The sequence below is a fragment of the Engystomops pustulosus genome, chromosome 9 (assembly GCF_040894005.1).
Source record: "Engystomops pustulosus chromosome 9, aEngPut4.maternal, whole genome shotgun sequence".
Lineage (NCBI taxonomy): Eukaryota > Metazoa > Chordata > Amphibia > Anura > Leptodactylidae > Engystomops > Engystomops pustulosus.
Window position 1 is genome coordinate 94,954,534 of NC_092419.1, and position 13,998 is coordinate 94,968,531.

Consider the following 13,998-nt stretch of genomic DNA (forward strand, 5'->3'; position numbering starts at 1 on the left):
GCACTCTAAGTCAGGGAGAGCTTGACTTCAATATTAAACTCTCCACCTCCTTGACTTGTAGTTGGACCTGTATTAGGGTCAATGGCAACAAGTAGAACTGACTGAGTTACTATGAGCAGAAACAGGTCTGGAAAATCTGTACCAGCACCTACCGTACACCAAGCATTTATAGCACTGGAGTCTTATAATGTGGTAGGGAGTCACACCAGAAACCAGCCAAAGACTGTAACCATTAAGCAGTGTGCCGGTCTGAGGAATGCAACTGCTAAGTCGTGACCCTCTAAGAGTGTCTATAACTGCCAAGCCTAGTGCCTCCTACTGTATCCATACAGCATTGAAACCCCCTTTTTTTGGATATAATTATTAAAGGGCCCGGAAAATCAGCTCAAGGGCTCCTAACTTTATATAGTGGATTTTTATTATGTGGTCGAGGTTGCTTTGGACCTTCATGGGTATGAATGTCACACTAGGAAGGGCCGTAGCAGGTCTGCCTTGATGAAGGGGGGGATGACAGGGAGCGTTAGGGTTAATACTAGGGGGGCTGAGCAATGGGCCACCAAGTGGTGAAGCAACACTAATTAGGGAGTCTGTCTTTTGGTGGAATAATATATGATGGTCACACCCTGTGGGTGGACCTGGGAGTTTACCAGGTCACTTTTTGGGAGGGGGGGGGGGTGAAACTCTTAGCTTACCGGCCCTCATGACCTCTGCACCCACTACAGTAACACCCTCTGAGTGACCCCCAGTACTGAAAGAATCCAAACACATGAAAGAAAACATACGGATCTAATCTTATAGACCCATATGTCCTGTGTTTTCACCGGCGATGGAAAATGTCAGGAGCCTAATCCTATTGGGATTCTTGGGAATGTAGGATATATGGACGCTGTAAAATAGGAGCAACAGACCAAGGGATAGATCAGATTCAGGTTCATTAGGCAATGTCCCACATTTATCATAAGCAGTGCACCAGTATGTCAGTGTGCTTGGTTTACAATCCTTCATCCTGGTGGTAGATTTCCTATCAGTACATCTCCTGGAGCCCTATGAATGAGTTGCATTTGCGGCTTTATATCTGTGACCAAGCTGCCTTGTAAAGCTTGGTGGTCACTGAACCATTTCTACATGCTACTGTACTCTGTTGTCAGCCACTCATGAATGGTGCATTCAGAGCCTCATACAATATGATGTTCATATCAGTTCCTTCAAATTTCCCACACACGTCACTGGGGGGTGGCTCAGGACGGGGACCTATCGTCTCTTCTTATCTGAAGTTCTTTGGAAGTTGTAAGACCGGGCTGGTTAATCATTACCTGGTCTGTTATAGGTACGTGAGTACCAACGCAAGCTCAATGGACTCTATGGTTAATATACATATCTATAGATATTATCCTGGAGGGGGAGAATCTGCCCATTCTGTTGGATTGGATGACCATCTAATGTGTATGGGGGGCCCCAGTGTATACCCCACATATGATTTTCTAGGGAAAAGAAGGATTGGGGATATCGGATGCAATCTACCCAATCATATATAGTCATGGGACCACTGCTATAAGTGTTTTCCAAAGGGTTATTCCCTTCTTCCCATTGAGGACACATGCATGCTCAGTGCATATTCAATGTGAACAGAGTCTTAGCTAGATACTTGTAGAAGAACATGTATGCGGATGTACCCGCTGGCCAGGGCTTTGTTGGTGCAGCTGTAAGGAGCAGATGTCCCTTTGTCCCCTGTAAATGTATTCATTGTAAATGACCTCATAACTGCACTAGTGGGTCAGGGTCCGGGCCCCTACTATGTCAGTGGGTTATATTCTGTTACATTGTATTCACCACTGGTTACATATTCACTATGGTTCTTCATCATTAACTCTTCTACACTCGTAAAGTGTCTATATATACATACATATCTTTGTATCTATGCTTTTAAAGGTGAGGTGTTGGATAAGTTTTTCCCCCCGGAAACAGCCACACCTGTCCGCAGGTCATCTCTGGTATTACAGCTGAACTGGAATAAAGTGAGCAGGACTGATTTGCAATACCAGATATAACCAGCTTACAAGTGGGGCGCTGTTTCTTAAAGATTATTTTTTACTCTTTACAATGGATGAAGCCGTACAGGCAAGTAATAGATGACCTCCTGGATTTCTCCCCCGTTTAAAGCAATTAAGGGGGTATTCTGTTCCTTGCTAACCCCTTTCATATCTGCCATCAGATTTTGTGGACATAAAAGAACTAATATCTTTATGCCAAATATGACACATCCAATAGTTCCTCTATAAATGATTACAATGGGAATGCCCCTCTAAGTGACATCACCGCAGCACATGATGATGTCACTAGTCCCTTCTTAGGGGACTGTCAATGATGACATCCGGCTCAGCTGTATATCTCCTCTACTATGTCCAGCTGCTGGGATGATATGGATACTACAGGACACAGAAACTGAATACAGCTCGACCCGTGCCTGGTTAACCATCTAGGCACCAGGGCTGGGAAACAGAACCGTGTGCACTCCCACCGCACTCTGCTTTTTATAGAGGCCCGACCTCCCCTTTTAAGGAAGGACAGAATGGAGGGCAGGAGGTGAACAGAAGGATACATTTTTCATTAGCTTCCTGCATTAGAGGCGCTACATTATGTATATTTTAGGAATAGAGATAGTGCAGACTTTCTATCTATCTCATATCCATCTATCTGTCTATATCTACTTTCCATAGTGATCGACCCTAATTTGCATACGTAATATTAGACACTTTAACTATGGAACAATCCACTACTTGCTAATATAGGTATCCCATAAATTATTAATTTCCTCATCACCCACCTTATACAGGCAGTCCCCGGGTTACATACAGGATAGGTTCTTTAGGTTTGGCCATAAGTTGAATTTGTATCTAAGTTGGAACTGCATATTTTATAATTGTAGATCCAAACAAAATATTTTTTTGTCCCAGGGACAATTGGATTTTGTAATTGTAATTTTTTGCTGTAATGGGACCAAACATTATCAATAAGACCTTATTACAGACAACGTACAGCTGATCATTGCAGCCTGGGACTAAAGTAAAGTATCCAGAGACTTCACCAGAGGTCACAGAGGTCTGTCTGTAACTAGGGGTCGTCTGCGAGTCAGGAGTCCTTAAGTTGGAGACCGCCAGTACAGAAGACCTGGCAAAGTCCAGTACTTTGGTGTGTAAAAATGTAATATTTACACAGTGATACCTCCTACAGAGTATTTTTTGTATAGTTTTTGAACATGTAGCCCCTATATACCAGAACTATGAGCATATACAATAACGCACCCATTAAAAGCATAGTAAGTATAGACAAAGTACTCATAAACACGTGGTATGGGCCTTTAATATCACAAGAGGATACAGACTGACTCCCTGACTAAACTTGTCCTTGACTGTTGGTGGTCCAGTACAGTGGCAGCAGCCATAGCAGCTGCTATGGGGCCCGCAGTGTCAGGGGGCCGTGGCCTCTGGGGTTTTGGCTTTGTATATACTGTATATGGTATTGCATGTATGTGCTGTATATGTGTATACATGTGTGATGTGTATATGTTATATTTCTGTGTATATCATGTATAGCTTTATATGCTGCATGTGTGTATATATGGTGTGTATATATTGGGTTTGATTGTTACTCACATGTTTGATATGCATATTTTATTAAGGGGTAAGGGGGGCCCTATTCTGAAGCCTGCAATGGGGCCCTGCTTTTCCTAGTTACGCCCCTGGTCCTACGTGTGAGTACAGTCTAAGCACCTTCTCCTTAAGAAGTGCTGCGAAGGGTTGCTTAAGGTTAAGGTTACTTCAATCTAATGTTACAGGTACAGTGAAGGCATCAGGAGTTAAGAGTAGTGCAAGGGACTGGACAAACTACAGAACTGGGCATAGGAACAACAGGGGACAGCCTAGTTACTGAATTGTTGACTTAGGACATACGGAGGAGACATATGATGTACAGACTGACAACTTTGTTAAGAAGAAGGTCTATCTAACTAACTATGGAACATAAGGGTAGAAGGTTTTGGTCAACTAAAGAGCCATCTATACACCCACCTCCTCCATTCTTGTAGCACAGGTAGGGGAATCTCCACACGTTTCCGAGTCCAACAGCAAATCCCACACAAGACATAATAAAGTCCATCTGTCGAGTCCAAGTTTCCCTCTCGGGAATGGCATCCTTTGACTTTTGTGGGTAGATGATGGATCCATTATGACACAAGTCTGTATGTCCATTCCCACTCGGGATGAGTTGTCCATTTTTCTCCTCCAGATTCACTTTGTAGCTGCAGTTGTCCAAGGACAATCTTCTCTTTTCCATCCTTCAAGTTCAAACTTTCCCCAAAAAGATCCAACCAAGTTCTTTGATCCTCAAGTCTCTCCCCTACCACCTGCGTGGACCTGAACAAACCCCCTTAGAAATAAATAATAAATAATACTACAAAGGAACAATAAAATTACACTACAGGGAATAATAAAAATATTTTTTTTAAAAAATAAGTCTATCAATTTGGCAATTGAAGTTTTTTTAATCTGGAAAAAATTCCAAAAATGAGAGAGAAGAAAAGAGGGAGGTAGGGGAAGGGGGAAAGTCAGAAACCGTCCACAAAGCACTTAAAGGTGAGCCGGAAGAATCTCATGGGTTACGGCGTTCGATGTCAAAGAAGGAGGAAATTTGGGGGGATCAGTGCGATACCCAAGCCCCCCAGAAGTCAGACGAAACTGCAGTGTACTTCAGTCCGTTATGAGCTATATCGACAATGTGCTTTAGGGATTTCTGAATCCTACGCTCCTGCACCCTCAGGCTTTAAGCTGAAGATCCAAAGGTCCTCCCTTCAACCCTCCTCTCGCCTCGCCTTCTCTCCTCTTGCTTTGCATCCAGTCCTTCTTCATCTGACGATTGCTCCTAGTGTCTCCAGCTTTCCACGCCTCCAGTTCCTTACTCTCGGTTTTCCCCTCCTTCCTCAATCTCTTCTGTTGAATCCATTCAGAGTAAATCCCTTCCTTCTGCTGTTGTACTGCGCTGTCAGAGAGCTGGAGCAGACCTCACGTGGTTGCTATTTTGGGAAGTTCATGCAAGGAGTGGGATCCGAAGAGGGGAGGGAGAGATGTGTAGGCATCAAGGCATCTGCAACCCAATGAGATCCCTCTGTGGAGTCAGCAGCATCCAAGCCCTACTACAAGTGCACAGAAGAGGTGGTCATAGTGTGTGTCCTGACTGGTCATACGTGTACATTCACTACTAACATATCTATAGGATGTGTGGAAGACATGACCATAATGTATACTCTGAATGGTTATACGTGTACATTCACAGCTCACACAACTATGGGATGTGCAGCAGACATGACCATAGCATGTTCTCTGTGCACAATGTACATAACGGGGCACATTTACTAAGGGTTCGTCAGACGCATTTCCGTCGGGTTTCCCTGATATTTCTGCCCTGAATTGCACAGGGGGTTTTTGGCGCACGCGATCGGATTTTGGTGCATCCGCGCCAGCTTTCATGCGGCACAAATCGGGGGTCGTGGCCGTCGGACAACCCGACTGATTCGGACAAACCGCGGAATTTAAAATTAAAATTGTGTCGCAAAATCAGCACTCCGGGAAGAAGATGGTGAACTCCGGCAGACACATTCAAGAAATCTGGCACACGCTGTAGATGAATCGCGGCAGCTCCAAATCCTCGGCGGGCATTCCGCATCAGCGGACGCAACGCGACGGGTAAATAAATGTGCCCCATTGTGTACTCCGACCTGTCATACATGTGCATTACTACTTACATGACTATGGGATGTGCAAGAGACATGACCATAGTATGTACTCTGTCCAATACATGCCCATAATGAGTGTTCTGACCGGTCATACATGTACATTCACTACTCACATAACTATGGTATGTGCAGGAGACATGACCATAGTATGTACTCTGTCCAATACATGCCCATAATGAGTGTTCTGACCGATCATACATGTACATTCACTACTCACATAACTATGGTATGTGCAGGAGACATGACCATAACGTGTACTCTGACCAGTCATACATGTGCAGTCTGTGGCGTAACTAGACGCTGATGGGCCCCAGTGCAAAGACTGTGCCGGGCCCCCGACTATAATGTATGGTTTATAGTAATAGTCTTCTCATATGGGAAAGTAACACCATAAGGGCCCCCTAGACCTCTTGGGCCCGGGTGCGACCGCAACCTCTACGCCCCTGTGTGCAGTCAATACTCACTTAACTATGAGATAACTATGAGTTCAGAAGACATGGACATATCGTTACTTAGTGTACTCACAATTTACGTAACGTTGGAATTGTTATCTTTTCTTCGGGAAAGGATTATCACCATCCTACAGGAGATTGTAGATAGTGCGCCTGGTAATGTTTGACTTTATCATATGTATATTATACTCAATGTTTGTGAAGGTGAAGCCTCCTGCACACCCAGCAAGTAGTTGTGTATATACAGAGGTCCTGGTCACACTGCACCTATTATTCACTAAACATGAATGGGACTATTATTCAGATCCCTTCCCTGGTTCTGTAACTACACCCATGGTGCCCCTCTCCAGCACCTTTCCCTGGTTATGGTCCTCGTTCAGCTTTTCGTCATTCAATAGTCTGGGAAAGTTAATGATAAATCAAAAATGAGCTAAAAGTAATATAACAATGTAATAACAAGGAAAACTCGAGCTCTTATACTCAGGGGTGATCCCAAATACATCACTGATTATAAGTCATTCTTACTGACAGGAGATGGAGCGTGCAGACCTCTGACTGGCCCCCATGTGGACTGGAAGGGCAATGTACACCAAGATTATGGTGAATAATACATAAAATCCATATAACACAAATAACTGGGGACACTCTAGAATATTTGGGGTGTCAAATATTGACATCATCTAAAAAATTAACAATATAATGTTAATTTCAAGAGCGAACATAATCATAATCTATAAGAGGGATGTGTCCTAACCCGGGCCGGCGCCAGCACTGGGCATAGCTGGGCAAGTGCCGGGGCCCAGAGCTGTGAGGGGGCTCATACAGAATTATCATGAGGGGCTGTATATAGAATAACCATGAGGAGGCTTTTTGGGATGATAAACTAGGGAATACTATATGGAACAGTAGACTGTTTTAGTTTCTGAATTTTAATCCCCTCATGTGAGTTCATTGCAAAGGGGCCTACTGAGGCTCTGTCGCCCAGGGGCCTACTGAAACCTGGAGCCGACCCTGATCCTAACACATAATAATCTTACAAACTCTTTCCTGGCAGCAGGTTGGGCAAGTCTAATTCTTCACCAGAAGCGTCTGATAGTGTACTCCCGACACAGTACTTAGTCAAGCCGAGTGTGCATGTGCTTCGGGGTGTGCAGAAAGGTGCATGCTTGAACTGCTGCTCCAGTAAGGAGAACGGGAGCTCTGTTTTTGTGATCTTTTAGGGTATGAGCCCTCAGTAATCAGAATATTATCCTCTGTCTTGTAGAAAAGTGATGACAAATACACATGGGAACACGCCCTTTAACTTTGTTCATGTGGGGCATTTAAGCCCTGCCCCCACTCTGAGTCTCCGAAATTTCGGGAATATAACTTTATTTTCATAAATGATGCACCTTTATGGTCTGGTCCGTAGAAAAGGTGGCCAATGATACTATAATGTCAAGATAAGGGGTGCCATTTTTGTGCAATTGAATACTTTATTATAAGTAATGTCTACCAGGATAATCCGTTTTTTAGAAGGTCCATGGGGACAGGGACTGATCCGGCAAGCTCTGTGCAGCGCTGCATAATCTTTGTGCGCTATATAAATAAAGGAATTATTATTATTAATCGAAACAGATGGCAGATTGCAATCTGGGAACCCATTGATCACCGTTTTTTGTGGTCGAATAAGGCAACAAGTGTTTGATTTCTCTACAGCACCACCGCAGGAGAAACTGAGCATTACACTGTTTCCATTAAAACAAGGTCCTCCAGAGTAACTACTGCTTTGGTTAATAGTTGGGAGACTTAGGATACATAATGATAGATTTTTTTTGCATAGAACTAGTTGAATTTACAGATTCTTTATGGACATTGTTGAGGGTGGGCACAGGGGTGGCATAGTATGGGTTACTGGAGCGTTGCCTCTGTGTGGCAGAGAATGGGTTACATGAGCTGCAGATGGGTATTACACGCCGCTCTGCTTCATTATTCTCCCTGATTATGTAATCATGAGGGGTGGGCAGCAGTCATGTTACACAGCGATGCCCGACACCATTGATCCGCAGGAATCCTGAAACATTGGAACGTCCCCCCTCTGCTGTACATGTCTGACGCGCCAGCACTGCAGCACAATCAGGTGAGGTGCTGCTGCATTGTCGTCTGAATGGTGCTGAGCTGACGTTACAGTGACGTCACCGGCAAACCCAGACAAGGATTAGTATGTGCAATACTGGCAGCGGGCACCTTGTGTGACAGTCCATGCAATGTGCCTGGATAATGTGCCATCCTATCAGGTAAAATAAAAAAAAGACTAAATTCTGAGAGATTGTGCTGAAATTCTGATGATCTTGGATGAAAATATGCAAAATTGACAGACCACATAACTTATGAGAGCTTACCCATATATGAGGGTTGCAATTCTTGTATGTTAACCAGGGTACACCCAATCCCAACCCCAAGTTTAAGATACATTTGATAAGAAGTTTGTTTATGATACTCCCCCCCCCCCCTTTCCCAACATCTCCCCCTCTGCACCCCTCCATGTCCGTATCCACCCTCTAACCCCCCCTCTCTGTGAGGGACCCCACTTTGCCCCCAAGGCAATGTCAACAGATTACAATGGAACGGCAATATTACATGTGTTACCTGCATTATTGTACCACTACTTGTCTATTTTATTTTATGCATGCCTTGTAAACCTAATTTATGAAAAAAACTAAGCTGTTCAATTCTCTGCAGTGCCCCCGCAGATTGAAAGAGGTATTACACTGAAATCATTAGGCAGTCTATGTAATGGATGGACATGCTGGGTCCTCCAGAGTAGAAGACTCTTCTATTAGCCATAATCTGTTAAAGCATAGTCCCTCTAATGAGGCAGTAACCCTACACAGGGCTAGTACTCTTCACAGATGATGGTTTGTTACAATGTAGATAAACACAATTGACTGAATGACATGAATAAATTATAATCTTACCTCCTCCATTTTTGTAGCACAAATATGGAAACCTCCAGACATTTCCCAAGCCAACGGCGAACCCTATACACGACATCATGAAGTCCAGAGGCTTGGACCATGTCTCTCTTGTTGGAATGGATTGATCACTGCGGCACAGTTCAGTTTCCGATTTTAAGACGAGTTCTCCCGAGATTCGTGGATCATATGTGTCTTCCATCCTCACTTTATAACTGATGGTCTCCACTTGTGGCTTTTGTCTCTGCATCTTACCCATAGATGATTCTGGATGCCAAACCTAGACTTGGAGATAAGTTGAGGCCTTCACACTTTGTTCTCCACTCACCAGGTGATTGAGATGATATGTGATAGAAACGTTTCAGTTTTTGGAAGAAGATCTTTCAGAAACAAGGACATGACATTCTTTTTGGTCCAAGATCTTTTGTGACTGCAGCTACAAATATCTCCAGTGACTTGTAGGTCGAAGATGACCTGACTCTAGGTCAGATGAATGGGATATCACACCAAAAGCCAAGCCAGTGGGAGGTCTTCTGGGACTCCACCCCATAGTCTTCTTATGGTGACAATTTGGTAAGCCCTAGCACCTAGAATAACTCACCAGGGGACAATCCAGTTGAGGTTGAAAAGGATGATTCAATCACTGTGTACACAATAGGGTACATTCAAAAGGGCACCCTGTGTGGTCTTCAGAGTGGACAGCATGAGGTTGAATAGAACACTTCAGTAGAATTTTGGAAATGACCAAACTATAGATATTGTGAATGAGGGTCTTCAGATTTGGTCTTCAAGCAGGCATGAACTGTCATCCCAATGGTTGTGCAACATTAAAGACTTAGCAGCTGATCGTGGCCAAAATGTTTTAACCTTTTGATAGGTTCTTCAAATTTACTTTCAAGCAATGGTTTCCTACAAAAAAAATAAAAAAATTATCTATCTGTTTAATTTTAAATTTTAGACTTTAAAAGAAAAAGTCACACGGTTTATGGAGAGTCTGGAGTCTGGTCAGCCAATATTGTAAATTTGTTTTCAATTATAGTACAGGTCTAAGTTTCTAGGTCATAGACTTTGGTGTAGGCTTCTTTTGTCCCCAAAGTGGTAAAGGCCCCAGCCCCAAATCCAACTTTTTGAAACTCAGGACATTTAATCCCAATAACTTCTACTCCTGTGAATACCCAATGTGAAGTAGGTTCTGTACATAGGACATGCCAAATTTTCCCAGATCTGTTAACGCAAATTTGGGTCAATACCGACAAATCCCACACTGTTATCTCTCACATCCCATATGTTTTACCCATAATCTGGGTTTCTGAATATGGATCTCAGTATCTTGAACATCTAAATCCCTACATAGCTCTCTAGGTACATATGCAATCCATGAGACGCTGCTCCTAGAAAGCAAATCTGTGCCATTCATACATCCATTCCTCTGCAATGTGGCCCCATCTGTAATCTCTCTCCCCAGTTTGATCATTAACTAGATCAGTACTTGGATTATACATATTCTCTCATTCATGAGCGGTTCTGCAAATATTTGCCCATGTAATGGTTTTATCACCTGAGAGACAAAAAAAATGCCAAAAGATAAAAAAAGCAGCACTCTGTTATGTTATGGAGAAGACCTTCTGGAATGGTCATTAGAATGTAATAAGCAGATTGCTGGGATGGAAACCAATTTGTGTAATGAAATGCTGCTGGAGGTTGTTACGGACGATCGGATCCACTTGGCATCTAGATGGTCTCGGAGACAACCACTTGTATGGATCATCTGCAGCAATGTCCAGCATGTAATGAGGGGGATCTTCACAGAAGCAACGTAATTATGGATAACAATGAAGTCAATTACCACCTCCAGATATCGAGCTGCCTGTAGACATCACATTGACTGTACGGAGGTGTCTGCTTCCATCGCTATAGTGGCTGATTTGTTGGGGGTGTTAGACCCTCACGTATCTGACATCAAGCACAGGTATAATGAATATCTAAAAATTGGAAAACCTCTATGAGGGGGTTCTCTTTGGAAGACCACAATCTATTAGCCAGAGTAGAGACTCTGGAGGACCTAACATGTCCATGCTCTATATCCATGGACACTACGGGGCACATTTACTAAGGGTCCGAACGCCGCATTTTCGTCAGGGTTTCGCGATTCCTTTCCGTTTTTGCCCTGGCTTGCATGCAACACAAATCGTGGGGCATGGACGTCGGGCAACCCGACTGATCCGGACAAAGCGCGGAATTTAAAAATCTAATTGTGTTCGCAAGATCAGCACTCACATGCACCGGGAAGAAGAAGGTGAACTCCGGCGGACCTCAGTGGGGGAGCGACACATACAGGAAATTGGAGGCACGATCTTAGTGAATCACGGCAGACCCGAATCCTCGTCGGACAACGCACGGCGGGGATTGCGACGGGACAGGTAAGTAAATGTGCCCCAATGGATTTTGAGGGATTCAACCTTAAACAAATTTTCTAACCTTTCACAGGATGGGCTATAAGTGTCGGAGCAGTAGATCTGACTGCATAGACCTCTACAAATAATGAAAAAGAGAGCCCAGTAATCTTTTGTGTTTTCCGACCTCTCAAGCAAAGCATCAGGAGACCGTGGATGTCTTAAATACAATGGGTCTCCTTATCAGTATGGATTTGTACCTCTAGCACATTACTGGGTTCCTAAGGTGATTACAGTTTTATCTTATCCCTCCCATTTTTTGGAGATAGGTTTGGAGCCTCATCATTCAGACATATCACTGTGTCACCTTATATCAATAGTCTTAAAACAAGTTGTTGTCTCTGTGATAGATGAAGAGGTAGAGGAGATGTCACAAGTATGAGGATTGTCCCTGTAATGTTGACCTATCTCCATCCACTGTGGCAGATGACTAGGGGTCTGACCATAACGACCCCTAATAATGATGAGAACAGGGGTCCTAGAGTCCCCAATGTGAATAGTGCAGTGGGCGCATGGGTGACCATAAGTATACAGCACTGAATGATAACATACATAGTAATTGGTGCAGTATAACAAACTTATTACAGTAATAAACTATGTGTTTCTTTAAAGTTACCTATATTTTTTAGCATTTTGCAAGAAAAACTTACATTTTTGAAACAATACTGCCAATGCCCCTTCTTTTGCAGGTGGGAGGATTATGTTTCTCACCACTAATTCAGACTCCAAGAAGTAAGACCTTGATGACACTTATAATCTAAGGAAAAATGTATAAGGAAGTAGACAGATGTATTATACAGGCGGTCCCCTACTTAAGAACACCCAACTTACAGACGAACCCTAGTTACAAACAGACCTCTGGATGTTTGTCATTACTGTACTTTAGCCTTAGGCTACAATGATCAGCTATAATAGTTATCACAGGTGTCTGTAATGAAGCTTTATTGATAATCCTGGTTCTTCTGACAATCCAACATGTTTAAATTCAATTGTCACAGAGACCAAAAAATTTTTGGCAGGGGCTCCAATTATACTGTTTCGATTATACTGTTTCGAATATACGGTTTCGATTTACATACAAATTCAACTTAAGTAAAAATCTACAGAACCTATCTTGTACGTAATGCGGGGACTGCCTGTAATGTGTGTTCTGCATGCAGCCCGCATACAACACTGACATCTACTGCCCCTTAGTGGAAGTGTCATAACAAGTGTAAAATGTATCTTATCCACAATTCTGGTTCTAGTAAGAGATTTCCGATCATAATGGAAACTTACCTTATGCTGAAAGTTACTTAGGAAAAAAACTCCATCATTTAGAGATGAGTTTTAATAAAAGGGCATAGAAGAAACAAATCAACCTAAAATGACCTAAGAAAAGTGATGTTTTCAAAAAATTACCAAATAAAACAGCGCCACACATGTCAAAAGGTTACATCTGGTATTGCAACTTAGTCCTTTTGAAAGACCAAATCCATTAGAAATGTCTCATTTTAGTAATGAGGGGGGAAGGGTCACTATAGATCCCTTTAATGAATCATTTCATTGGAAGAATCAAGAGTTCCCAGGTCGGTGACAGGGTCAGGGGTCATAAATGCTTCACCCTTGTGGACTGTCACTTAGTCACCGTCGTGTCCTCACTGGGTCCAAACCAAAGTGCAGAATTGATGGAGTGGAGGCAGTGATTCATATCATAGAGATGTCATTGGGGGTCATTTATCTTATCTCTGTTTGCTTTGGCTAACTTTTTTCTGTCTTCTTCCTTGGTCATTTCTCAATCTCACTTTTTCCCTGTGTTAAATGTTTTTTTCCCCCCAGATCTCTATTTGAGACAGTTGTCACAAATGTCGCAAAAATGTTGCACAAATGTCTCAAGTCATTTTTTTCCATTTTCTAAGTTTTCCTTAAGTATTTCATTTGGCCTTTCTTTGCGCCCAAAAATGTTGCAAATTTTAGACACTTTGAAATGATAAATGTCACTTGCGACATTTAGCACATCTGGAATAGAAGATAAATGTGTCTTACTGACGAAAAACAAATGTCCGGCGGACATTTCAAAATGTCCCCCAAAAAGGCGCAAAAAATTGCAAGGCGCCAAAAAATGTCTCAAAAAAGACAAAAAAACGGGAAGAAAAATAAAGATAAATGACCCTTATTGTCTGACTACTGCTGGATTGTCAGCTCTTTGGTATAGGAATGGGAAATATTCTTTCTTTGGCCACAGTAAGGGATATAAATTGTGGCCACACAACTTTTTTTATCAGGAAGATTTTAAATTGGAAAAAGTTTTCACTGCTCCATCTACCTGCTACATGGCTGGATTATACAGGCCCAATGATTTCCACCATCAC

General features: G+C 42.8%; 1 protein-coding gene across 1 annotated transcript in view; it reads right to left on the reverse strand.

Moving 5' to 3' along the window:
• Positions 1 to 5,029, reverse strand: part of SLC6A8 (solute carrier family 6 member 8) — a 33,744-nt gene extending 28,715 nt beyond the window's left edge. The window contains exon 1 of the mRNA XM_072123939.1: positions 4,068 to 5,029. Within this exon, the coding sequence (XP_071980040.1) occupies positions 4,068 to 4,332 (265 nt within the window). The 5' untranslated portion in view covers positions 4,333 to 5,029. The remainder of the gene's footprint in view (positions 1 to 4,067) is intronic.
• Between the last annotated feature and the right edge of the window lie 8,969 nt (positions 5,030 to 13,998).